Raw genomic sequence first — 24696 nt, 5'->3', positions numbered from 1 at the left:
TGAATAAATTCCAGCTCATATTGTGTGGGAGTTTATTGCTCCTGGGCAGAGCCGACTCAAGCAGGGTGACAGGCCTGGGGCAAATCAGCTCATGCAGGGCCTTGCCCCCACTTCAATCCTGCATGCCCTGGATGTGAAGAGAAGGCGGGGGGGGGGGAGCAAGCGGCCGGATGCAAAGCTGGTGGTGGTGGAGTGGAGTTGCCACAGCCACTTTGCCTGGCTTTGCGGGGCCCCCCAAAATGCAGGGCCCAGGGTAATCACCCCGATTCATGCCCCACTAGGGACAGCCCTGGTCCCGGACACATCTTCATGTGCACCCAGGACTACAGCACATTGAGCAGCCAGGACAGAGTAGCCCCAGCTGTCAGGGGCCCAGAGGGTCAGCCTGGCAACTGGAGCTGCTCTGACCTGGCTTAGCTCGCTGTGACAGGGCTGCATAGTGCACAAGGATGCCCCTATGCAGGGTTAGCCTTCAGTGTCTACACCTGTGTTGCTGCACAGTAAACAACTCCAACTGCACGATAGTACTTGTATTTACACAGACTAACCTGCAATGGACTTAATTAGTGTCTTGCAGCCTAATAGGGTTGCATGTGTAGATACTGAGGATTTACTGTAGAGCTAATTAGGCATCTGTACTGTAAATGTCTTATGTAGATGTGCCCAGTTATTTCAGTTTTCCAGCACATTTTCCTCAGGATCAAAGGAGGAAGTAAGAAACCTCAATCATTTTGCATAGATGCAGGTAAATAAATTTTTTACAAATGTTCTGTTTGGTTTAAATGATGAAACTTGCATTATCGTGTATTGATCCCGGGGATTTGAATCGGTTATCTTATGAATTCCAAAGTCATATGTATTGATTTTTTTTTTTAAAAGAAGCTCAATGTAAGACTGCTTACAAAGCATAATTATTTTAAAATGTAACAAGCTGATTTTATGAGGTGAGTCTTTCAATTAGATTTTTAAAAAATTAAAGCAGCAATAAGAAATATCCTCAACTATCTACCAGAAATATAAACAGTCACTGCCCTTTTAAATTTGCTAGTAGCAAGACACTTGATCATTAAAGAGTTAGGAGATTATATCACTTGAGACTTCACTAATAATGTAGGTCATTCATCATCATCTTTAATAACAATGTGTTTTCATGTTTTGAATATATTATTTTACACAAACAATGAACAAATTGACCTAATTAATTAAAAAATTACATGTGTAAAATGTGAAAAATGTGTAAAAACGAATAATTTTAAAATGGCAAGCTGATGTTATTAGTGGTTGTTCATAATTATTAAATGAGCAGTGTAAACATTTTTATGCAGTAAACACAAATGGAAATGAATGAGAATGGATTTTAAATTATAATAGTGTAAATTCAGGATTCATTCTTATTTTAGGATTTATGTTTTCCTCAATTAATTGCTGTCACAAAGGTTTTGTGTAGGTTCACTTCATGGGGCTTGAAGTCAATGGTGCTGTATGGATTTACAGTAGCTGCAAATGTGGCTCATGCTGCTGTTTGTTCTAAAGGAAACCAGTTGCCTTTATTAAAGCAAAGGTGAAATAGAGACACCTTCCAGTCAAGGTGTGAAATTGAGAAATGGTTAGACATAAATTAGATGAATCAGTAAATGCCTCCTTCAGCCCTCTTGACATTTTTTTACTGTGTCACCTTCCAAGCATACCAAACTATCCTCATCTTAATAATGCTGGTATGTAATGAAATGATGTTATACACCTGAAAATTAGAAGCATAAAAGTTTTTGTTGAAATGAATTCAGAAGCACAGATTCTTCACAAACTCTGAGCTGTCTTTTAATATGTTGCTTGTCCTTTTGTATATTCTTTAGATTTCAGAAAGGTAAACTTCCATTCAAATCACTCAGGAGTTTGATTTATATAAAGAGTAGGACAGGACGCTCCTTAAAGGACCAGATTCACTCTTTAGGTTTTAAACCGGAAGTCAGCATCATTTTTGGGCAGAGTGCCAAAAACTCCCGTAACCTTGACTTTGAAGATCTTGGCAGAGGCAGATGGTGGGGGAGCCACAAGGGGCCTGGTCCTTGTTGTAGCAGGGCAGCCCTGGTCCCTTCTCCACCGTCTGCCCTGAGGCGGCTGTGCCAAGCAAAATTCTTTCATGTGCCATGCTCTGACACCCATGCCAAGGGTTACCTTACCCCTATTTTAGACCATGGCTGAAGTCAGTGAAGCCTGTGCAACTGCAAGCTAGAACCATCAAATCTGGATCCAGATTTGGTCAAATTTCCAATTGCAGGAAAGTTTAAGGGTGTTTGGATATAGAGGGTTTTTTTGGCCCATATAAAGAGAGGAGCCAAAAGGAAAAATCACAACTTGAACCAAGTTCATGTTCCACTCTCACTACAGTTAAGGACTCTCAGAATCCAGAATTTTGTTCTAGCTCTCTTCTATAGAAAAGAATAATTGCATAGAAGTTAGTGGTATAACTTGGGTGGAATGTTTGATGATATTACTGCTTTTAAAGCCAGATAGAAAAGGTAGATTGAAAAATGTTGTATAGAAAAGTGTATAAAAAAATATGGTATGTCTGATTTTACCATAAATCAAACAAACAAAAAAACTAGAATTTAAAGAATGAGTTTTCACTAGTTTTATCCCTGAGGCCTGGGAATCACTTGCTCAAACCTGAAATCAATTAGCAAATTATGAAGAAGTGTGAAATCCAAACCATTGTATCCATTCTTTCAATGTAAATATTACTATTGTCTTTTTCTACATGCAGACATTGAAAAGGACTTAGCACTCTGGGAAGAAGCAAGGCTGTCAAGGAGCCCTAGTAGTCAACCTACTAATTTAGTTACTTCAGATCATCAAGGAAACCGTCAAGCCACACCAAGCCAAAATTCAAGGCCTCAAGTGCCAACTCAATCTGGGAAAAATGTTCAACTCCAGCTGCAAGGAAATAAATCACCACCACTGCCTAATAACAGCAGAACCCAGGTCTGCAGTATCTCAAACAGTAGGCCTCAGACTCCCAACATGCAGACCAACAGGCATCCAATTCCATCAACAGGAAACAGACCTGTGACTCCGAATAGTTTGCTGTCACGACCTCTAACACCTAGCAACCAGGAAAATAAGGAAGGAATCATTAGTATGCAAAGAAGCAGGTCTTTAACATCTAAGAGCCAAATGGGGAGGACCCTCGGAACTCCTTCAGGGCTAGCTGTCCAAATGAGTGGAGACATTGTTGGAACTGTCACTCAGAGAAGCAGTATATCAGAAGTAAGATTTAAAATTATTTTTTCCCCTCTAGTTTTAAGATTATAAATACTATGAAATCAGAATTTGAGGGTGCGTTTTAGTTTGTGTTTCACTTTAAATGAAAACACCAATACCTTATAATAACGTACCACCAAGATGAATCAAAGTCATATGGCATTAGAAATTTGAGAAAAGGGACAAGGTATTTTCAGGTTTGAGTATTTGGGGAGTGATCTTCCTGTAGTTATGCAAACTACATTTCCAGTGGGGTCAATGGAATGTTTACTTACATAATGGACAGCAGAATTAATGCCTACTGAGAGCAATACTGTTTCTAAGACTGTGCTTATGTACAAAATATTAAGCAAGAGCATTTTTGTGGAATTTCTGAGTTAAATTTTTCATAGCACTGATTATTTTCAAGTTTAACTTTCTACAAGAAAAATATCTGAAATATTTGGCAAGTAATGATGTTAATTAGATGCATTTTGAATTGGTAGGTTTTATCTTTAATAATACAAAAATACATTCTGAAAAAAACAGACATAGTAGAGCAGGACTTAATAAGTTTAATACTGCTTTCCAAACTGGTCTAATTCACAGAATAAAAAAGCTTTTTCCTACATAGTCATAGGTTTTACATAATTAGTCTACAGTGAAAAGAAAAACAAAGTACTTTGGAAATGATACTACCAATTTTAGAATACCTTTTAAATAGATTGGTTAGCACAGAGTCTGCAGTGCTATTTTTTTTCCCCAGATGAGTTTTCTGAGAGACATTACTGGCCTTAAAAAAGTGTTTGGAAATGACAGAAGGGCATAAAATAAGTCAAATGAGGCTAATTATTCTGTAGTGGGAAAAATTAAATACCGGCATTGGTTACACTGAGTTCTAGGGATGAAATAAAATCAGAGGTTATCATTGGATACTTTTTTAATAATCCTAATGTACCTTTCGTTATGTGCTATGGAAGACAGAAAGCAGAGACAAAAATGACTCCACATCTGCAGAAGGTGGAGAGCAATCTTTCCCATAATTGCCAGTGTTTCTGAACATCCTCACAAGCTTCATTGCTAGAAATTAGAATCTATGTAGGTTCTGCTGTTGTTCTCCCTGTCTTCTCCCTTAGAAACCTACATAGTCCTTTGAATTGTAAGTGTGGGTATTCACATACTTCTGATTCATCACAGTTATCTTTTGCAAACCCCTTAGACAATAGTCTGTGGACTCACAGGGGTCTGTGGACTACAAGTTGAAAACCACTGGTCTAGGATGAGTAAGGAATCCCTAACAGCAACTTTGTGGCAAGAATAACCCTGGCTTTTTCTGAATGTGTAGATAACATGGGAAACAGTTAAATTAGAACTGTAGGAAATTTGAACTTTATAAGGTATACTACTTTGTACAGTAATTGTACACACTCCCACTTCACTACATGGACCACATAAAAGAAAGGAAAGTTATATTTATTACCCTTTAGGCTTGTGCCATAGAACTTCTATTAGATAAGACTGCACTGCAGCTACAGTACATCTACTGTATGAGATGCTATGCTGAAAGCCTGAGATAAACCAAAAAGACCACCTCCTTCTTCAGAGGAGGAGTATATCAGGAGTAACTACTGAAACCAGTGGAGTTAAACTCGTTTAAAGTTGGTGAAAGCAAGAAAAAAATTACTTAATTGATAAAAGTAGATTTGCAAAATTCTAGCAAACAGTTTCCATATTTTGCATGGGGATCTTGTTAGGATATGATTTACTGAGCTGAAGAATTCACTGTGTAGACCTGTAGTTTAAAAGTACAACTTATGTTATCATTAAATGGAATGATAAGCTAATTCAGTGAAGTGTTCTTAATATATTTTAGTGCTTTATGTAAATTTGCTATGCAGGTTTTAAAAACTAATAAGAAATAAAATCCAGAAAAAGTTATTCTTGGGTTTGTAGTAGAGATCATATTAAAACCAGGCATGGTTTAATGGTGTTATAGAGCAATTCTCAAATAACTTGCAAAGATTTAACATGTCAGCTGTTAAGCTTTTAAAAAATGCTCAGGATTTTAGCTGTGTGACCCCCATCAAAAAGAATTACAAGTTGTCTAATGATCTGAGTTTTTGTGCTCAGGAATTCTTGTCTCTTGACATAAATAATACTTTATCTACAGTTCTAGCAGGTGCATTATATTGCCAAGTCTGTTCATGGGTAAACTGAATATAATAAAGATATGTTACCTAGAGAAATATCTTTATAAGACTAATAAATCAAGTCTTAAATCTTTTTTTTCCACATACATTTATATTCCACATACACATATATATTTAGTATTTCCATTTCCTTTGTATTTTACATAACTTGACAAAGAAATGTTGAATTTTGTTTATCTCTTCAGGACAGGATCTGTTAGTTTGATACAACTCAATTATAGATCTCAACTGTTGTGAGAGGAAAGTACCACTGACTTGCTTAGTTCCAGTTTCATATCTTGAACCACTGGATTTTTACAATCAATGTACAAATGCGAATAACTGAAAACCGTTTAAATATCTTTTCATTTTTCGTCCTGTCATTTACCATGCATCTTTACAATAGGAAGATTTAACTAATTTGGATTTCCTATTGAATAAGACATTATACCTAAATGAAGAGACTCTGTTCTTATTACCCTGGTATAAATCAGAAGTAATTTATTTAATATCAATTAAAATGCTCTTGATATACACTGATGCAAGTGAGAATAAGACCTTTGCACTAAATTAGAGGGCTGTGGTGGCATGGGGAAGTCCTAGATGTCCTTGGAACAGCCCAACATTGATATATGTATCTTACAGCCACCATAGCTTCCTCCTCCCCTTGGGCATCAAGCTCTATGCTAAATCTCCTAGAAACACAGCACAGGCTCTGACCAGAAGAACAGAATTGTATTGTATGCAAAGGAATTTATTCATGAAACTGTATGTGTGTTTACTGTACATTTACTGTATGAGATGAGGTGGACAGAGCAATGAGATCACTTCCTCATTTCCTGAAAAGGCTTGCTTTACTACATTTTGGAAGATGTTACTAAGTCTGTTCTGTGTATTGTATCCCTTGGAAAACTCACATGCATAGTTTCAGAGCGGACTTTTATGCCTCTTTTTTAGTTTTCTTTGCTGTTTTTATTTTTCCATTTTATGATCACTTATGATCAGATTTTGGAGTATTATAGATAGGTCCATTCTTTGTCTTGTGATAGATAGCATTGCTAATACTAATGGAAGAACTTAATGAAGCACTGACTACAGGGATTTTCCTCAATGGACCTGAACAGTCTGCTGATTTTGCCCCCAGTATAATGAACTGGAAACCGTTGCCTCTACCCACTGTCACAGAAGAAAAGCAGGACTATAGACATACTTTGAGTTGGATTGGGAAAGAAGAAATCGTGTGGGCATGTCTAAACTATGTCAGACAGTGCAAGGGGGTTCACTGCTTTGACAACATGCACTACTCACTCACTCCCATTTTCAGGCCTGCATCTAGGACATTACCAGCATCATGTCTGGGCTGCCTTGGCTGTTTGCAAACATTAAGAAAACCCCCAAAGAATGTGCATCACCAGAAGAGGCAGCATATTACTTCGACTCAGCTCTGCAGCGTCTGGATAGATCAGGTGCTTAAGTTGGGGTTATCTAATAGCTGATTCAAGCTATCAGCTATTAGATAAAAGTGCCAAAAAGCCCCACTTAAACACCTAATCTATATAGACATTGGGCAAGCCAGATCCAACTAACATGATGCCTCTTCTGGGTATGCGCTAGGCTCAGCATGCGAGCCCACCAAGTTTAAAGTGATGCGCTTTTTTAAAAATGTATTTAATCAGCCCTTTTGAGTCTATCTAAAGTTTTCCTAATGGAGCCTACATGACATTTTTTTGTGAGGCAGCAGGGCCTTTGTGACCTTTTCTTTCATTGTCTTCTTACCCCAGAACACACACTATTGGTGTTCCTCTGCAGCTCCTGCTGCTTCACTTGACCAAAAAACCCCCCAAAATCAAAGTGCATATAACACAATCCCTCTAGGCAGTTTTATTTGAGTGGCACTTCCACGGCAGCAAGTTTATGCAGCAATTCATTTGGCAGTAATGTGTGAGAAAATGTTAAGGACCAATTCTGTACTGAGAGACCCATGCATACATCAGTGCTGAAGGCCTCAGTTCAGATTTTCTTCAAAACCAGGTATGTGAACTTTATTTTTACTGAAGAATTCTATTTATAAGAGAAGGTGTCTTGATCACAATGCTTTTGCATCAGTTGGACTCCACATATCCCTAACACAGGATCTAAGGCTAGTGATGGGAATATAAACTTTTATGCCTCTTTAGTAGCATGCTTTGATTCCGTTCTATAGTGTTGCTTGACCAATTCTCCTCTCTTTTTCTTTCCTTATTGGTTAGGCTATTAAAGAACACTAAGATGATCAAAAGTGATAAAAGAGCAGCCTAATCATGTGATAGCAGCAGTGCACCCATACTGCAGGAAGCCTGCTCCACAACCAAATGATTGCAGTCAAAGCCTTCATTCTGATACTAATAAAATTCATTGAAATGAAAACACATGCATAAGGCTGAAGTCTGTGGACCTTTAGCCCTGTACATAGTGTTTTTAGTGTTGTAACTTCCCTTTTTCTTAACAGGATCACTGACTGAGTAAATAATTTACTCCCAAAAGTTAGGTCTTGCCTGGTCAGTCCTATCTTCAGCTTATGGCAGCTGAGTAAAGCAAACAATGTTTCTAGTTTGAAATTGATTATCTGATTTAACATATGTGAAGTGTTAACATATGTGAATTCTGAATCTGTGGAGCCAGATTTTCAGGTTGATGTATCTCCCTTAGTTACACCTGTTTAGTAGGAGCTGAGTATCTAGGACAGGGGTTTTCAGCCTTTTTTAAGGAGTATACTTCTGGTGGAGTGGGGTGGTAGATGGCGGTGGCCACCACCATAAATGAGCTCCCACCCACTGCGTTCAGTTGGTGGGGTGGTACCTGTGCAGCCTGCAGAAGAGATCCACTGCCCTCACCCCGCCCCAACCCTGCTCTTGGGAGGAGGCAGTGTGGGGTGGTGGTGCGCCATCCCTGCCCGCCCGTCCGCGCGTGCCCCCCTAGCCCCTTTTCCAAGTACCCCCAGGGGTACGTTTACCCCTAGTTGGCAACCCCTGATCTAGGATGTTTACAGCCTTTAAATTATACTCCCAATCCTTCATCTTCAAACATACTGTCGCATCGCAGAATTCTGCACTGCTGTTGAATGTTAAATCATTTCTATACATCAGTTACTAAATTGTCTCACTACTCTCTGAAATTCAGGAATATTGTAAAAAAAGTTGCCATTTCATTTTTTATGTTTGGAACTAACTTTAAAAAGTTTAAATATAACCATATTTCCAATTGTCTTTTACTATAAACAGTTTAAACCTGTTGATGATAAACATTTCCATATTTCAGTGGCTTTGAGATACCACGAGGCAAAGGTATCCTGCACCTATTGAAGTCTGCCCCCATGGAAGCCTGTGGACAAAATTTAATTGACTTTCATTAAGTTTTGGATTAGGTCACAGGGCTTTGACTTTGCAGTATGGGAATCAATGGGAGTTTTACCATAGAATCAAAATCAAACCTCATTATCGGAGGTTTTCTAACTCCTGTTATATGACAATTCCTAGAAGTGCTACGAATCAAAGAGCATTGGCATTCATGGTATTTTTTCAAAGGAATTTTTTTTACCGTGTCTCTGAGATGAGATCCAGGAATTATAAAAGTATTTATTCAGGGAATAATCCTTTCCCAGAAGAAAAGAAAAAATAAATTTAGAAAATGACCCCAAAGCTTGCACAGTCATTTACATGTTTGGTTATTTTGATAGGGAAGACTTCGATTGGTTTGTCCAATTACTTGTGGTCACAGTGTTGGCTACTGTCTATATTTTTATTCAATGTTTAAAAGTAACTTTATCTAAAAGAAATCTGTTTATGACAGGATGAATTCTTACAACAACTTCAACTTGTCCACCAACCCTGGATATTGCCAAGTGACACAGAGAGTGAAGGAGTGGAAGCTGATCAAGATAAATGTGAGTGTGTTTGTTGGTCATTGATTGTATATTAGAGAGTGTATGTAAAAAATACTTGTTCCCTCCCCTGATCCTGTACTCCTAAATCACACAAGTAACCTTGATTCACTAGGATTATTTACATAAGCGATAAGTAAGAGCTGAATGACTGAATGCATAGTCTTAAAGGGTTTCTTAACATAGGTGTTCTTACAGTTAAGACTGTATGTTCTGAATCATGTAAGCACCATAGCCCTGTTGCAGGCTGTTGGTAGAATCATGCTAGCAAAGGTCAATGGGATCCTGACCTAAATGAGAGAAGGGCTAACAAGTAACACACTCTTTAAATCTCCATATTTTGAAGTCTTAACCAATTGTATCTGGCCATTAAGTATTGTAAATAATTTTGCTTGAAATATCAGAAGTCCTGCAAAACTGTTTGAAGCACAGTAGTTTTGTGATCTGCCAGTGTGAAAATGTGTGCTATTTCTAAAACTATTTCAGGTTTTATTGCACGTCGAACTGAAACTGCTTAAATAAGTAGCATTAGAGTAGGTTAGGTCATTTTGCTAATGGAATAGTTGCAGATATGGCATTATTTATAATTAGTGAAAATCATGTATGATAAATGGAATATCCTTTTTCAAATGCTGTCCCTTAAACGTTTCAAGAATTATATCTGCTCATGTGACTCTGTCAATTCACAGTTAGCCTGTGATATGACTTGCACATTAAAATTGAAATGTTGTAGTTCCCAAAGTATGAATCAGAACATTCTCAATGTCACAACAAAATAATTTTACATTTCCTGTCTCTACATTAGTGCAATGGATTTGGGCTCAGTTTAGGTTAAACCTAAAATTCTTATTTATTTGATGAGTATCATGAAGGTGATACTCAGCCCTGGGTAAAGGGCTAGATCCAGAGCTATATGGTCAAGGGACCCGCTCCCCAGGGGTGAAAATTACCATGGATTCACAGGCAGTGCAGGTTTAAATGCATATTGAATTGAGCCCACTGGGCACATCTACACATGTGCTTTAATGATAGAATCATAGAATCAAAGGACTGGAAGGGACCTGTAAGATCATTAAGACCGGTCCCCTGCCATGGGCAGGAGATTATTGGGCTCAAACGAGCTCAGTGAGATGCTCATCCAGCCTCCTCTTGAACACCTCCAAGGATGGTGACTGCACTGCCCCTGCTGGGCATGTGTTCTAGATTCTAGATACCCTTAAAGAAAAGAAGTTTTTCCTCAATTAGCTTGTGCCTGTTGGTCGTTCTCCCTGGAGGTGCCTTTCTGAAGAGTTGTTCCCCTAGATCTTGGTGCTCACCCTTTACCTACTTGTAGGCGGCTATCAAGTCACCTCTCGGCCTTCTCTTGCTAAGACTGAACAAACCTAGTTTCCAGAGCCTAGTAACCTGTTGTACTGTGCATTAAAGCATCACATAAAAAAATACAATTATGCTAACGTGTAGTAAAATAGGCTATTGCACATTCAGAGCCACTTAAAAACTGTGCACATTCATTATTGTACATTAAGGCAGCCAAGTGCACATTTGTTTAGTATCTCACATTAGAGGTACTAAATTTAATGCGCATTAGGAAAAGATTCTTAATATACATGTTGATGTGCCCACTGTGTAACTATTATAGAATCTCTTTGATGCTTATACCACTTTTTGATTTAGCTTAAACTTGTGACAGAACAGAGAAGAAAAAATTATAAATGTAAACAATAGTTTCTTTCGTGAAAAGAATTTATAGCTGTAGTGTGCTTGCACCTTGATTGTAAGTCTGTCTGGCATCTTACATAGTTGTCCATTGTGCCATTTAAAGTGGTTTATTCTTTGTACTATTGTAACTATAAGAGCAGAGCAAAATATTTTGATCTAAGCAATATTGCCATGTTATGTGACATATGAGAAAGGTAAATTGGGTTGAAAAATTAGTTTAAAAAAATAATAATTATGTGCTAATAGCAGCCATCTGGAGGTGGAATGCTAGTGCTGTAGCCAAGCCCATAGCACAGAACTGCAACTGTTGGAAAATAGGAGCTGCAAACCCCCCAGGTGTTGAAATAACTGTAATGTAGAGAGCCAATGAGCAGCCTGGCATACTTGCTGATGCCAGTTCTGGGTGTTCACTGAAGGTAGAGCAGCTGGCAAGGTATGAATTGATTACATTTCATTTTTCATCCTAAATTTAATAAATCTGTGTGGATGCTGTATATGTGATTTAGTGTTGAAGGGCTTGAAAGTTCATAATTTATGAGTCTAAGCAGAAGAGCTGCAGAATTAATCTTTACAATAGCAACACCTGTTCTTTGACTCAGCTTTTAATAAATTATATGTGGGTAATATTTACCACATTCTTTGACTTCTCTGAGATAATAGCAACCATGTGTAAAGCTAGTCTTGGGCAATAGGAAAACTCTATCTATGAAAAAAGTTAGGTGAGAAGGCACATGAGTCACCTTGTGTTCTTTTATAGACTTCTTTAAATGAATATCCTCTAGTGAGTATTGTGCTTCAAACTCAATGACAAGTTTATATAGGGTAGCATTTCCAAATGTGCCTAAGTGAATTGGGAACCTAAAAAAAGAATCTTAAAATCAATCATGACAGTTAAGCACCCGATTCCCATCTACCTAACTTATCATTTGTATCTTTAAAAATCTGTCCTTAAACCAAATTTTCAAGAGTTCCCTTAAGAGTCTAAATCTCTTTGGAAAGTCAATTGTATTTAGCTCCTAACTGATCTTTTAAGTTGTTCTTCAGCTCATAAGTTATTTGAGGTTCTTTGAAAAATTTTCCCTTTGTTTGTAAAATAAAGTAGAAAGAATCCAAAAGAAATGGAAATGAACAATGTTTTTTAAAGTTTCACATTGGGATAAAGGGGAAAAAACATAATTTATTTTTCTATGATAAATCCCAAGATAGAAAAGTCTGGAACTCTTTAGTTATATTACTATAAAGGAAAATCCAATAGAATTATCCTGAAGAATTACAGAAATGCCATAATGATGGGAGAAAAAAGGAAGAGTTTTATATTAACTGCTACTTTGAACCCAAAATAATATAACAATTGGGTTTCTTAATTTGATCTTAAATAAGATTGTATTGTGATTACAGTCCAGTCAGTCAGATTTATAGATGTGTAAATCTGTATCACTCTCTGTTGCTATATCTATACAAAGCACTTTACTGTGCATTTGACTAACCTAATGGCCCCAGCAGCCTTACCTGGGGTTCTGGGGGACTCCCAGGGCTCCAGCAGTGACAGTCTGAGAGCACGGAGCCTAGGCTGCAGTTTCAGGTGGCACACATTGCCGCCACATGCACAGCCTCACTTTGGACTCTGGTATGGGTTTTTTTGACACCGACATTTCTCAATGTCAGAAAAACCCCACCGTACTGCAAATTAGCACCTGCATGTGCAAGCACCCGCATGTGAGGCATATGTGGTTTGAGGCACCACCGACAGATTTGCAGTTCCACAAACTGCACGTGCTCACTCGTCTGGATGCACCCAGACAGCAGGAGCCTGACTAAAAACTGATTTGGGGTGGGGAGATGCTCCTGGTCAGCCCAGAAGCATCTCCCCACCCAGTGCTTAGTCAGGCCAGGGAGTAGGGGCCTGACTAAGCACTGATTTGCGGGGGAGGGGATGATGTCCTGGCTGCGGGGGCAGCTGTCTCTCTGCCATGTGGGAATCGGGACCCATCCTAATGCCCATGTGGCTGGGAGTGCTGTCTTGGCCAGGACTGCTATTTCCCAGCTATGTGGAGATTGGGTTAGGACCTGATCTTCATGTGGCCAGGAAAGCCATCCCCACTGGGCAGGGATGCTGCCTGCCAGCCAGCCACATGGGGATCATGAGGGTCTCAGCAGGTACAGGTCTCTTGGCCACATAGGGACTGGGAGGGTCCTGGTCCCGAACAGGGAGCATCCCAGCCACATGAGAATTGGGACCAGCCCTTATGCCCCCTGCTTGCCTGGGGGCTGGCACCCAAGCGAGTCTGGAGCTCCACCTGGATGCTGCAGGGGTGTGGAGTAGGGCAGAAGCAGACCTGGACTGGGATGCTCCTATCAGTTTGGGACACATGTGTAGACATGCAACCCATAGCAGTTTAATACATTAATTACATGTGTAGATGTATCCTGTGAGTCAAAGGCTGCATACAGGCATTCAGAACCACTACAAGAATTCTCACCAACTCTCTCCAACTAGAAAACTCTACCAGGAGAGGACTGTACAGGCATTCCAAGGATCAGGTGAATGCTGCATAGACAGCCTGCACTGCTGAAGGTTCATAGCCCAATACCCAGCATGCTTTGCGGGCTCCCCTGACTGCCAGGGTGCCAAAAACAACTGAGCACACAGAAGACCACTGAATAACTGGCCACCCAAGGGGATCACATCCACCCAAAGAACTCCTAGCTGCAAGCCCATCCTTGCATTGAGAGAGCAGAGCCAGAGCAGAATACTACCAATCTTGAAAATTTTCACTTCAGCAGCTCACAATGAATCCATAACCCTCTCATTCTGAAAGCTCAATTTCCTGCTGCATTCCTCTTGCCAAAAAATCAGGTTAGTTTGGAGTATCCTTTCTGACTTCATGCACTAGAAGCTCATGATGGCATACAGCCTCCTTCAAATGGCTTTGGGTTGCATGGCTGCACTCCTGCCTGAGACCCCTTACAGGTGCTTCTGCCCAAGCAGCCTCTTGGATTTCACGGAAGACTTCCATGAGGAAGAAGAGGTTGTACAAATTTCTATGCAGTCCAAGGTACTCTGGAGGCATCTGAAGACCCACCAGTGCTTTGGGATCCATGAGACAAGTACTGGCAGGTGGGAGAGCCTTGTCTTGGGAGATTATATTTTGTAATGCAGGCACGTAGATCAGCACCTGGTCATGCAGGAGTAGGGCACAGAGCAAGTTGAGTCTTAATTTCCTTCTGTCTGGGGTTTACATAAAAAACATTTTCCCCTGGCAACCATGAGACAATCAGGAAGAGGGTAGCCCTGGCTGAACACCAGCTTTGATGTGGGGCATCACCTAGCCATGTGGGAATAGGGCACAGGAATTAGACTTGTCTCAATTTATAATTTTTTCATTAATGAAATACAGCATAAAGCCACCCCAGTCACCTCTGAGACCCCTGCTCTGAGCTCTATCTCTGTAAGAATCTGGGGCGCTGGAATGGTGGGCTGTGGCCAGACCTTAGAGCTCATGTTGTGTCCCATGCCATGGAATGGTTGGCAGGTGGATGGCTCATGGGGAGAGAACTGCAGTGTCTAGGGTGCGTGACTCCATGTACCCCATGTGCTGCAGTCTACCTTGCATCACTCTCCCCTTCCCCTTGGAGAGGAAATGTCTAATCACTCCTATTTCCCTCATGCTCTTCCTGCCCCCAGTCACTCAGGTTCCAGAACCTACGACCCCACTTCCCCTTTCCCTACTTTGCCTTCTGCTCTTTATGCCCCCAATCAGGGCACTGCAAGGTCCATCCCTCCTTGCCCTGCCTCCTGGGATGCTGAGGGCAGGCCTCTGACTACCCCCACCCCCTCACTGTAGGAATATGATTCTTTGGGGAGAGACTTGGGGGGTGAGGGGGTGATGCCTTTCACATGATGCAAGGCGATGGTGACTATGGTGTGGCCATGGGAGAGGGCAGCAATGTGCGTCTGAGCTTTTAGAAGTTATCCAAAAGTATTCCATGACACTGTCATGAAACTTACTCTCCCATATCAGGGACTCAGCCAGCACTTCTATGATGGTACTATAGAGAAATCAGGGTTCCTGTTCAACATGCAGATAAAGCCAGAAAGTTACTTTAGTATGTGATATGACAAGCTCACTGCTGAATACATGGAGATTATCACAGACACAGTTGATGTAGCTCTTGCCTTCTGAAGACCAGGTTGAGCAACTTGTCCCCCACCCCCATTCCAGGCCCAGCTCTGTCTGCTGTGACCCTCAGCTGTCACACATGCTTGCAGTGCTTGCTGAGGAATGGGGACTGAACTGACCTGCCCTTCCTGTGCCCTTTCTCTCATTCTTTAACCATGCATAGTTGGGATCTGGTTACACTGCTGTTGCCATGCTGTGACACAACGGGGAAAGACAGGACCTCAGGTGGGTAGATCTTTATTGGTGCGGGGATAAGGATAGGGGCAAGGGAGATGTACTTTCAGTGATAAGGGTTTGGAGAGCCTAAAAAATGGTAGTTTTTGGTTTGAGTATTGGAACTGCTTGCCAGCCACAGACTTTCCATTGTAACCAGGTGCTTGGAGCTATGAGCACTGCTCACAAACTGCTCTGGACTCATAGCATGGGTCCACCTCCACCCTAGAACCAGCTAACTGGGACTGTTTGGCTTTCCTGGGACCCTTCCCTTCTTTACAGTACCTGTATTTGTGGGGTGGGGGGAAACTGTATATTTCTTTTTAGTACATTATATATATATTTCTCTGACGTAATGTTGGAATTGGAATGACCTAGTCAGTAATTCTGCTAAAATGTTTTTATTAAATCCAAAGGCCAATAGCAGTTATACAGTTAATTTAAATGAATGCTTTAAAATATTTTAACAAAATACTAACTATAAGTTAGATAGCAGTGTTACAATACTTGCTGAAGAATGCACCCACACGGTACCTACTAGGGGTGTGCCAAACAGGCTGTATTCGATTTGGATTTGGCCCAAATTTGGGACAGAGATATGATTCATTGATTCAGATCACTGTCCCGCTTCGATTTGGCCGAATCCAAATCTGAAGATTCGATGCTGATTCAGAGAATCAGCAATTCGGCCATGGACACAGCTTTAGATGTTTTTTCTACATACCTCAAGGTACCAGGCACAGCTCATGAACGCTGCAATGGTGGGGTGGTTGGAGCATCCCATAGGAGTGCAGAGGAGCCCCCACGTGCTTGGCAGTAGACTTGGACTTGGTCTACTTGGCAGTAGACTTGGAGGCACCAGTCACCAGGGCAGGGGTGGGGGGAGCGTGTCCCCTACACTCTTCCCGGTGGATCCGGAAGTGGACTGGAAGAACTTCTGGTCCACTTATGGGTCCACTGCCGAGCACGCTGGGGACCCCTCCACACTCCTGTGGGACACTCCATCTGCCCTGCCATCTCAGCATTCACGAGCCACCTGGTACCTTGAGGTATGTAGAAAAAACATTTAAAGCTGTGTCTATGTCCAAATCATTGAATCTCTCTGAATCGATTCGGAGCGTTCTGGTTCGATTCAGAGAGATTAAAGGGTCTCCTGGTTTGATTCGGATTAGGCGTTTTGGCCGCTGAATCGAGCCAAATCTCTGCTATATCGAATAAGTGACCAAAGCTTTGCACAGCCCTAGTAATTACAGTTACAATGCATTTGATCCAAAGTATGTACGACTGGGCTAGAGAAGGAGAACATAGATGTCCCATGCTGGTTGGCTGCAGCATATCATCTCATACTACCTGTGAGGGTTTGGCTGGGATGCAGGTGGCTAGCCCTGCTGTAGGCCACAAGGAGTGACCTGGGTTCAGCGGGGCAGGGGCACAGGTTACTGGAGCCTAGAGGGGAGATCCAAGAGATACAGTCTGAGACATAGCCTGAGGTCAGGAACCAGGAGTGAGAGAACCTGTTGCTGAGTTCCAAGGAAAATCTGAGGTCAGAGTCAAGGAAGCCAAGTTGAGTCAGGATGCTGGAGAAACCAGAGAGAGTAGGGTCAGCACTGAGGTTCAGGGGAGATCCAAGATCAGGGTCACAGAAAGCGAAAGCTGAGTCAGGAGCCTGGGGAACCAGAGAACAGTGAACACAAGGCTTGCCAGAACAGATTAAGGCTATGTGAAGGCATGCCTGCAGCCTGAGGTAGCAGGTACTTCCTATAAGGAGTGAGTGGCACTTCTGCAGCCAATCCAATTGCAGAGAACTGGAGCAGTTGCATTAGCCAGGGATTACGGACACATGCAACAACTCAGATTCATGGCCCAGTCAGGTATTACTGATAGAGGCCCTGATGCTAGCAAAGAATCCATCTTTAACATTTAGGTTAAACTTAAAAGGTCATCCTTTTTTTTTTTTTTTTTCAAAGAAACATTTGCAAGTAGAATTCAAAGCTTCTAGGAAACATTTTTGGCCAAGCATCATATCCTATTGTCTTAAGACATCTACTTCATTACAAGCCACTAAAGAATGAATGTGTGCATTTAAATTCAAAATATAACAACAATTATCATCTTTTTCAGTTGCCTGGGGACTGCACTTATCTGTGCCCAACGTATTTATTTCAGAAGAAAAACACAAAAATAAAATTCAGTGATATTGCAGTTCTGAGTGGGCTGTAAACATGCTTAATTTACTTAAATATAAGTTATTTCATAACATTTATTAAATGATTCATCTAAAAAACTTTAATCTAAAAGCACATTTTTCAAGAGAAGTACATCAGGATTATTATTCGTATAAACTCTAAAAAGAAATGGAACTAAAATGTTCTACTAATTTATATCAGCTTAAATCACTAATAGTTTGAAGGGTCAGCAAATGTTGCTGAACTGTTCATAAAATGCATCTAGTTTTCCATCAAATCTTAATTAAATCAACTGTTACCAAAACAGAGCAAACAGCGAGCCCTATCTAATTTTCCTGGTTCTTATACTATAACTAACATGCTGGCATCAGGATAGGTTAGTGTCCTCACCCCAGTCAGAAAGAATATTGTAGTATCATAATACATTTTATCTTATCTTTAACTGTCACATATTCTTAATTTTTCATTAGTTTTTATCAGTGTACCAAGAGAGTACAAAATGCTATTAATTGAGAATGGCATCCTTGTACTCCTAATTTACACTCACTTTACACAGGTGTAAATAACTTCATACTGTGCAAGACCAGGGAGAATCTGGTGGGAAGTGCAGCATTCTACACTGCCTAAATCCTTAAACAGATTTTGGCTCTGTGGCTAGGTGATTGATTCAACATAGAAAACACGTTCCTACAGAAATCAGGACAAATGTAAATACTTAATATGTTTCCAGAGTACAGAAATGACCTGAAGGTGAACAGCTCATGAAAAATAACATTTTTTTCCTGTGATGCATAATACACTATACCCTTAACACTTTAAAACCTCTTCCACAGCCATATAGTACACTCTACAAGCCTTATAATTATACCAGCTCAATGATATGAAATCTCCTCTGAGCATTCAATGGAATAGCTTAAATTTATGGGGGGGAAAAGTATGGGTGTTGTATGCTTACATGTACATAAACTTTAAAAAAGGTTTTTTTTAAAAACTGTTAACAACCTTTGCCTTAAGTCACATACATGTTAGTGGGCAGGTTCTTAGGGTTTAGGGGCTAGATACTCTCGAACTATAGTCTTTCTACCAATTATATATTGATCGACCATAAGGCCATCAATAATTCTCTCAGTATGCGGTACTAACATATGTAACACTTAGTATGTAGAAAGCATTTCAAGTACTGTAAGCATTAAAAAGATAAATTGAAGAAATGATTAATTAAAGCTTGAATGGTGCTTTATACATTTAGGGCCACATTGTGGTCTCAGATTGTTTTTATACTAGTGTGACCTCAGTGGCTTCAGAATTACTCATACTGGTTTATTATAGTATAAATCCATAGAGCTAGATTCATAGCTATTTAGTTGACAACACTTAACTTATTACTTTTCTCTCTTCTATTAGAAAATCAAAGCATCAATGCTCAGATTATTTTTTCTAATCAAGTCCCTTCTAAAACTCCTTTCTGACTGAGTAACCTGTTGCATACTAACAAAGGTATCTGCTGTTTGCTGAACATGTAACAATTCTGCAAGACAAGTAATACAGGACTTGACATAATGGTCATTCTATTCCTAAACTTGCTAAATGCTTGACCTTAATGATTCTTTTTTTTTTTTTTTTTTTTTTTTTTGGAGCTGCAAATTCCACAAGATAAATATGCATTGTAGATTGTAGAAATCTACAATTGTAGATAGGAGAAATGTAACTTCTCTCTTATATATTTTTTCCATTACATTGAACACCATGTAGGAATCCCAAATTCACCTTCTTTCTGCCATTCCTTATTTTACATACATTGTTCATTATTCTTATTCTAGCTATTTAAATTTATGTTCTTTATTTTGTATATTGTACATCATGAACTTCTTTCTTCTATGTAAACTGAGCAGCCCCAGTCTTTCCTGTCTCTCCTTATATGGAAGGGCTTCCATGCCTCTACTAACTTTCAGCATTCAGCTCTGGGCCCCATCCAGAAATGTTCTATCCTCTTTGAGATAGGATGACAAGAAGTGACCATGGAATTGCAGGTAAGGTTATATCTTAATGTAATGACCTTTGAATAACATTGTCTTCTATTCTTTATATACCTTAACAATTCCTTACTTTTACCTCTTATTGGGTTCATCTACACATGCATTTGCTGCAGCACCAGTTTGCTTGTAAGTAAATTTCTCATGGGTAAATGGTGCCGGGCAAGCATCTACATGTGCAGGGAAGTGGGAACAGATTTGCTGTTAATCTGCTCCCGCTTCCCAGGGCCCTACAGTGGGCCCTGTTGCCTCTAGCAGGTAGCTAAAGGCTCCAGCTGCAGCAGCCAGGCCTCTTCAAAAGGCAGCCCTGCTCTCTGGCTCTGGCCAGCCACATCCCTGGCCAGAAGCAGCATGCCCAGCACAGGGACAGCATGTGGCAGTGCTCTCCTTGCTGCCTCTACCTCCCTACACCATGGCTGCTCTGGCCCCTGCTCCTGGCAGAGATGACCAGTGCTCTGGGCTCCTGCTGGCTGGCACACTAGCCCTGCTGGCCTACCATGCTGACCGCCACCTGGACCACAGCCATCTTGCCCCCCCTGGTTGCCCCACATGCAGCAACTACTTGCCAGGCCACCACATCATCCCATATCTGTCACCTTAACCCCTTCTGCCTGACTGGACCCTGGCAGGGATGCCAACAGTGGGCTCTGGGTTGCAACTGCTGAGGCTGCCGTCACCCTCCTGGGCCTCCAGTCCCACCACCTCTGGGCCCACCAGGCCAGCCAGGACTGATGGCTGCACATCATCCAGCATACCTGGAATGATGAGCAGTGGCTGGAGATGTTCAAGATGACCTGAGCCACCCTTCAGGATCTCCTGGTGCAGCTCTGTCCACACCTGGAGCAGCAGAACACTGCTATGCAACTGCCCCTCTCCACAGACACCTGGCTGGCTCTCACTCTCCTCAAGTTAGCCACGACTGCCAACCTGTGATATGTTGGTCACCTGTTGGACATGGGCAAGGCCAAGGCAACCACTAGGAACACTGTCGTGGAAGTGTGCAGCTCTCTCCAGGACATGCTGGGGGACACCATGCTCCATGTGCATGACCCCTTGGCAGTGGTGGTGGGGTTCCATGTCCTGGCATTCCCCTAGTGTACTGGGGCCTTGGGAAGGGCCCACATCCCCATCACCTGCCCGCCCCAGGGGATTTCACTCCGTGGTGCTCCAGGCCATTGTGGACCACTGTCGGGCCTTCATGCACATGAGCAATAGCTGGGTGGGTAGTGCCCACAATGCCTGTGTCTTCAGGAACTCTGGCCTGTTGTCTCTAGTGGATAGTGGGCACTTTTTGCTGGGGGTACCAGACCTGCAGCTGGGTGCCATGGCCATCCCACTGCTCCTTATTGGGAACCCCATCTACCCACTTCTGTCCTGGCTCATGCAGCCCTATACTAGCCACCTGGACCCCTGCTAGGCTCACTAACTCATGCCTGGTTCGGACCCATGCCCTAGTGGAGTGCACCTTTGAATGCCTGAAGAAGCCTTTGTGCTGCATAACATCTGCAAGACCCAAGGGAATCTCTTCCACGAGGCCTGGACAGAGGAGGCACAGTGTGCAGAAGACACTTGGCGTAGAAGCATCAACTGCAGTGGCAGTGGCGGTGCCCCCCCCACCCATTCCCAAAAGGCCTCAGGAAAGCTGCATACCTGTCAGCAGGGGCCAGGGCACCAGGTATGGGAGGCACTGGCCAACCACCTCCTCCAGCACTCCCCACTCTAGCCTTCCTGCACCACTGCCCACTGACCCTCCCACCCCCTCTGCTCACCCCCAGTACCATGCTCACTGCAGACACATCTCACAAGAACAAGTTTTTATTTTCCTTACATCAACCAGAGCCCCCTTCCCTCCCCAACAGATCCTCCCTCCCCCTTCTCTCCCCAACAAACAGAGCCTATCCACCACCCACCCCACCCACAAACAATAAAAAAACTTTCTTCCCCATGAAAACTGTGTACAGTGTCCTTTGTGGGCCATCCCAGGGTGGGGAGTCAGGGGGGTGGAGACACCTAGAGGGTAGAGCCAAGGGACAGGCAGCCAGTACCCCAGCATTTGGCTCTTCGCTCATGGGTGCACAAATAACAGCGAGTGTGGTGGGTGCAGGGCTTGCCCAAGGGCAACAGCCCCCAGTGCTCCCCTGGTGGGGGAGGCTTCTCCTCCAGCAGGTGGTGGCAGGGTCAGCAGGGCTGACATGCAGTTCTGGTCCCACTGCAGGCAGCTCTGGCTTTGCACCTGCTTGGAGTGAAGGCAAGCGGCAGGCCTGGACCCAAGCAGGGGGGCTAGGTGGTGCCAGACCTGAGGCAGGGGCTGGGCTATGGGATCCTGGCTGCTGGGGGTGGTGCAGAAGATCCTCCCAGGCCCAGGTGGGGGCCTGTTGCTGGGTGGTGGGTGGCTGCCAGGGGCAGGCAGGGCTAGGGTCAGGTGCCAGGCAGCGGGTGGCACAAAGGTGAGCTCCAGGGCCAGAATGGTGTTCAGCATCCAGCAGTCATTGTCCATGGCCTGCACTGCCAAGGCCAGGATGGCATTCTACTTCTGCAGTGCTTCCACCTGTTCATGCTTCAGGACCAGGACCTATGCCCAGAACTCCCTGTCCACCCAATCCTGTGTGTGCTTGCAGGCAACATCCTCTGCTCTGCCACCTGTCCTGACAGCCTACGTTTTCCACCTACCAGGCCCGAGCATCCACCAGCTGGTGCTCTGACGCCATGAGGATCATCTCCAGGTGATCCAGGAGGAGGGTCAAGGTCCTTGTTGGGTAGATCTAGCACTGCCACAGGGCCCTGGCTGTGGTCAGTGGTGACCCTGAGGCTGCATCCCAGCTGCCAAGTGTAGCCTCTCCCCCGCATGCATCTGCAGGCCCTGTGGAGCAATTCTTTATGTAAGTTTGCAACATTTCAGAGATATGATGTTTTGTACCGGGGCTGTGCCCTGGACAGCCTCAGATTGAGGGTCAGGAGTGCATGGGTACTCAGAAATCATGGTAAATTGGCTGGGCAAACCTGGGCCCAGGTGTCTGTTGACTGAGTCCTTTGTCCCTGCTTGTTCGCTTGGGGCTGGTGGGCTGCTGGGTGCTGGCCACAGACAGCCTGCCTCCCTGCCCCATTCCCAGGCCAGGAGAGGGCAGGCTTCTGGCAGCACCTCTTGCCATGGCTCTAGACTCTACTGCCCCCCTCCTCCTGCAGGCCAGTCTGTATCCTCTGCTATTGCCCAGCCTACAGCAGCTGGACTTGAGGGACATGGGGCTCCCTGATGACTGGGATGAGGAGCTGCCCACATCTCGACCCTCACTACAAGGGCCTCTCCAAGGAGGTGCCCCAAGGCCAACCCCCACCCCCATATCACTGCTGTGCCCCAAGAGTGCCCCTGATGCATGTCGTGGGTCCTATACAAGAAGCTGTTTGCATAAACTGAGGGGCGCCTGACCCACTACACCCTGCTGGTGCCCAGGACAAACTTGCACACCTGACATAGAGCCCTGAGCTACAATGGCATGGGGAGCAAGCCCGGGCTGCCCTGCAACTTTTGCCACTGCCCTGAGGGCTAGCTGTGGTTGCACTACATGACCTTGCCCCTTGCAGCTGAGGAGGACATTGCTGCCAACTTCAACGTGTTCCTTGGTATGTGAGAGACCTGTGCCCACCTACCTGCAGGGGCATGGACAGCTCCATAAAGTTTTGCACTGTCTCCCGCTTCCCTGCAGGCTGTGGGGGGAGAACCTAGGAGCCAAGGGTGTGGGAGGCTGGACATAGAGGTGGGGCAGGGGCTGGGCCAGGGAGGATCCTCTCCCTGGTGTAGGCCTTATCATGGCTGGGGCTGAAATGGCTGGTGACTCTGCTCTGTCCTGGCTGTTGGTGATGGCATGTAGCTTCAGGTGGTATCATCAGATGTTGGGGCACAGCAGGCAGGTGCCTGGCTGGGGACCTTGTCCAGGGAGGAGCTAGCACTGTTTGTGGCCAGTGGTGTCATGGCTGGCCGTGCCTTGCAGGGACTGGGGCTGTGGAGCTGGCACAGCAGGCACTGGCCCAGACTCCCTGAGCTGCTGGTGGAAAATACAGCTGGGGAGCTCAGTAGGATGTGCTGCTGGATGCCCAAGGGGCCCTCCCAAGGTGATGTGTTGCTGCAGGTTCCAGCCCAGAGTGGGAGCTTGGGCAGGCTGCCCACGCTGTTGTAGACAACACAGCTGCAGCCTGGGTCCCAGGGCATGTGGTTGCCCATCAGTTGCTACATAAAGGGTATGGACTTATGGGTATTCCCCAGCCAACAACTGTGGTCGGTGATGGAAACCTACTGTGTCCTCAAGGCCTTGACCTTTATGTGGCACTACTGTGCTGACTGGTTGTGCCTAAACTGCTGTATCCAGGCTGACAGCCACTCATAGACATGGGAATTGGAGAGCCCACCCCTCTCACACTGGTGCTGCACCTTTGTTCACCCCACAGTGCCACAAGGTCACCAGTCTCCTCCTGCAACCAGTTGGGGCCCCAAGTGGCGGGCATGGGCATGGGTGCTAGTAAGGAGGATGCCACTGGGGATCCCATGCCAGCTCTCTGGGCCTCCTTGTGGCTGTACCTGTGCTGATGGTCCTGGGTAGCTGCCTGCAGCACCCAGCGCAGGGGCCCAGTGTGGAACTGGCAGCTGCATGGCAGAGGCAATGCCCCACAGCACTTGCAGGCTCAGGGCAGACTGCTGAGAGTTGGCTGCAGGCAGTTGGAGCTGGCCCCTGCAGCCAGAAGCTGCCTATATCTGGGCCTAGGGGGGCTGGTAGGTCTGGCTGAAGCTTGCAGCAACCTCCAGGCCTGGACAGCATGGCCTGGCAGCTGTGAGTGCCATAGAGGAAGCCCAGCCCTGGAGCAGAAGAGGCTCCTAGCCTGAAGCCCTGGGCCTAGCCTCTGGCTGACTCCCTAGTAACAGGGCTGATGCTGGCTTGCATCTACACGTGTGTTACTGTGCATCTACACATGCATTACTGTGCAGTAACTAATTGGGAGTAAATCTGATATCTGTATTTGCATTTA

At 43.8% G+C, this 24696-nt stretch overlaps 1 protein-coding gene across 10 annotated transcripts in view; it reads left to right on the top strand.

Moving 5' to 3' along the window:
- The window catches only part of C3H8orf34 (chromosome 3 C8orf34 homolog), a 545250-nt gene that overhangs the window by 283281 nt on the left and 237273 nt on the right, over window positions 1–24696 (top strand). For 5 of the 10 annotated variants that reach the window (XM_059723999.1, XM_059723998.1, XM_019498590.2 and 2 more), the window contains 4 exons: window positions 2765–3267; window positions 9258–9351; window positions 15412–15473; window positions 17583–24692. In XM_059723999.1, coding sequence (XP_059579982.1) covers window positions 2765–3267; window positions 9258–9351; window positions 15412–15473; window positions 17583–17681 — 758 coding nt within the window. In that variant the 3' untranslated portion in view covers window positions 17682–24692. Of the gene's footprint in view, window positions 1–2764; window positions 3268–9257; window positions 9352–15411; window positions 15474–17582; window positions 24693–24696 lie in introns of those variants that run through there. The other 5 variants (XM_059723997.1, XM_059724000.1, XM_006260932.3 and 2 more) reach the window with 2 other exon arrangements.

This window comes from Alligator mississippiensis, chromosome 3 (assembly GCF_030867095.1).
Source record: "Alligator mississippiensis isolate rAllMis1 chromosome 3, rAllMis1, whole genome shotgun sequence".
Classification (NCBI taxonomy): domain Eukaryota; kingdom Metazoa; phylum Chordata; order Crocodylia; family Alligatoridae; genus Alligator; species Alligator mississippiensis.
This window is presented reverse-complemented; position numbering and strand designations above follow the sequence as displayed.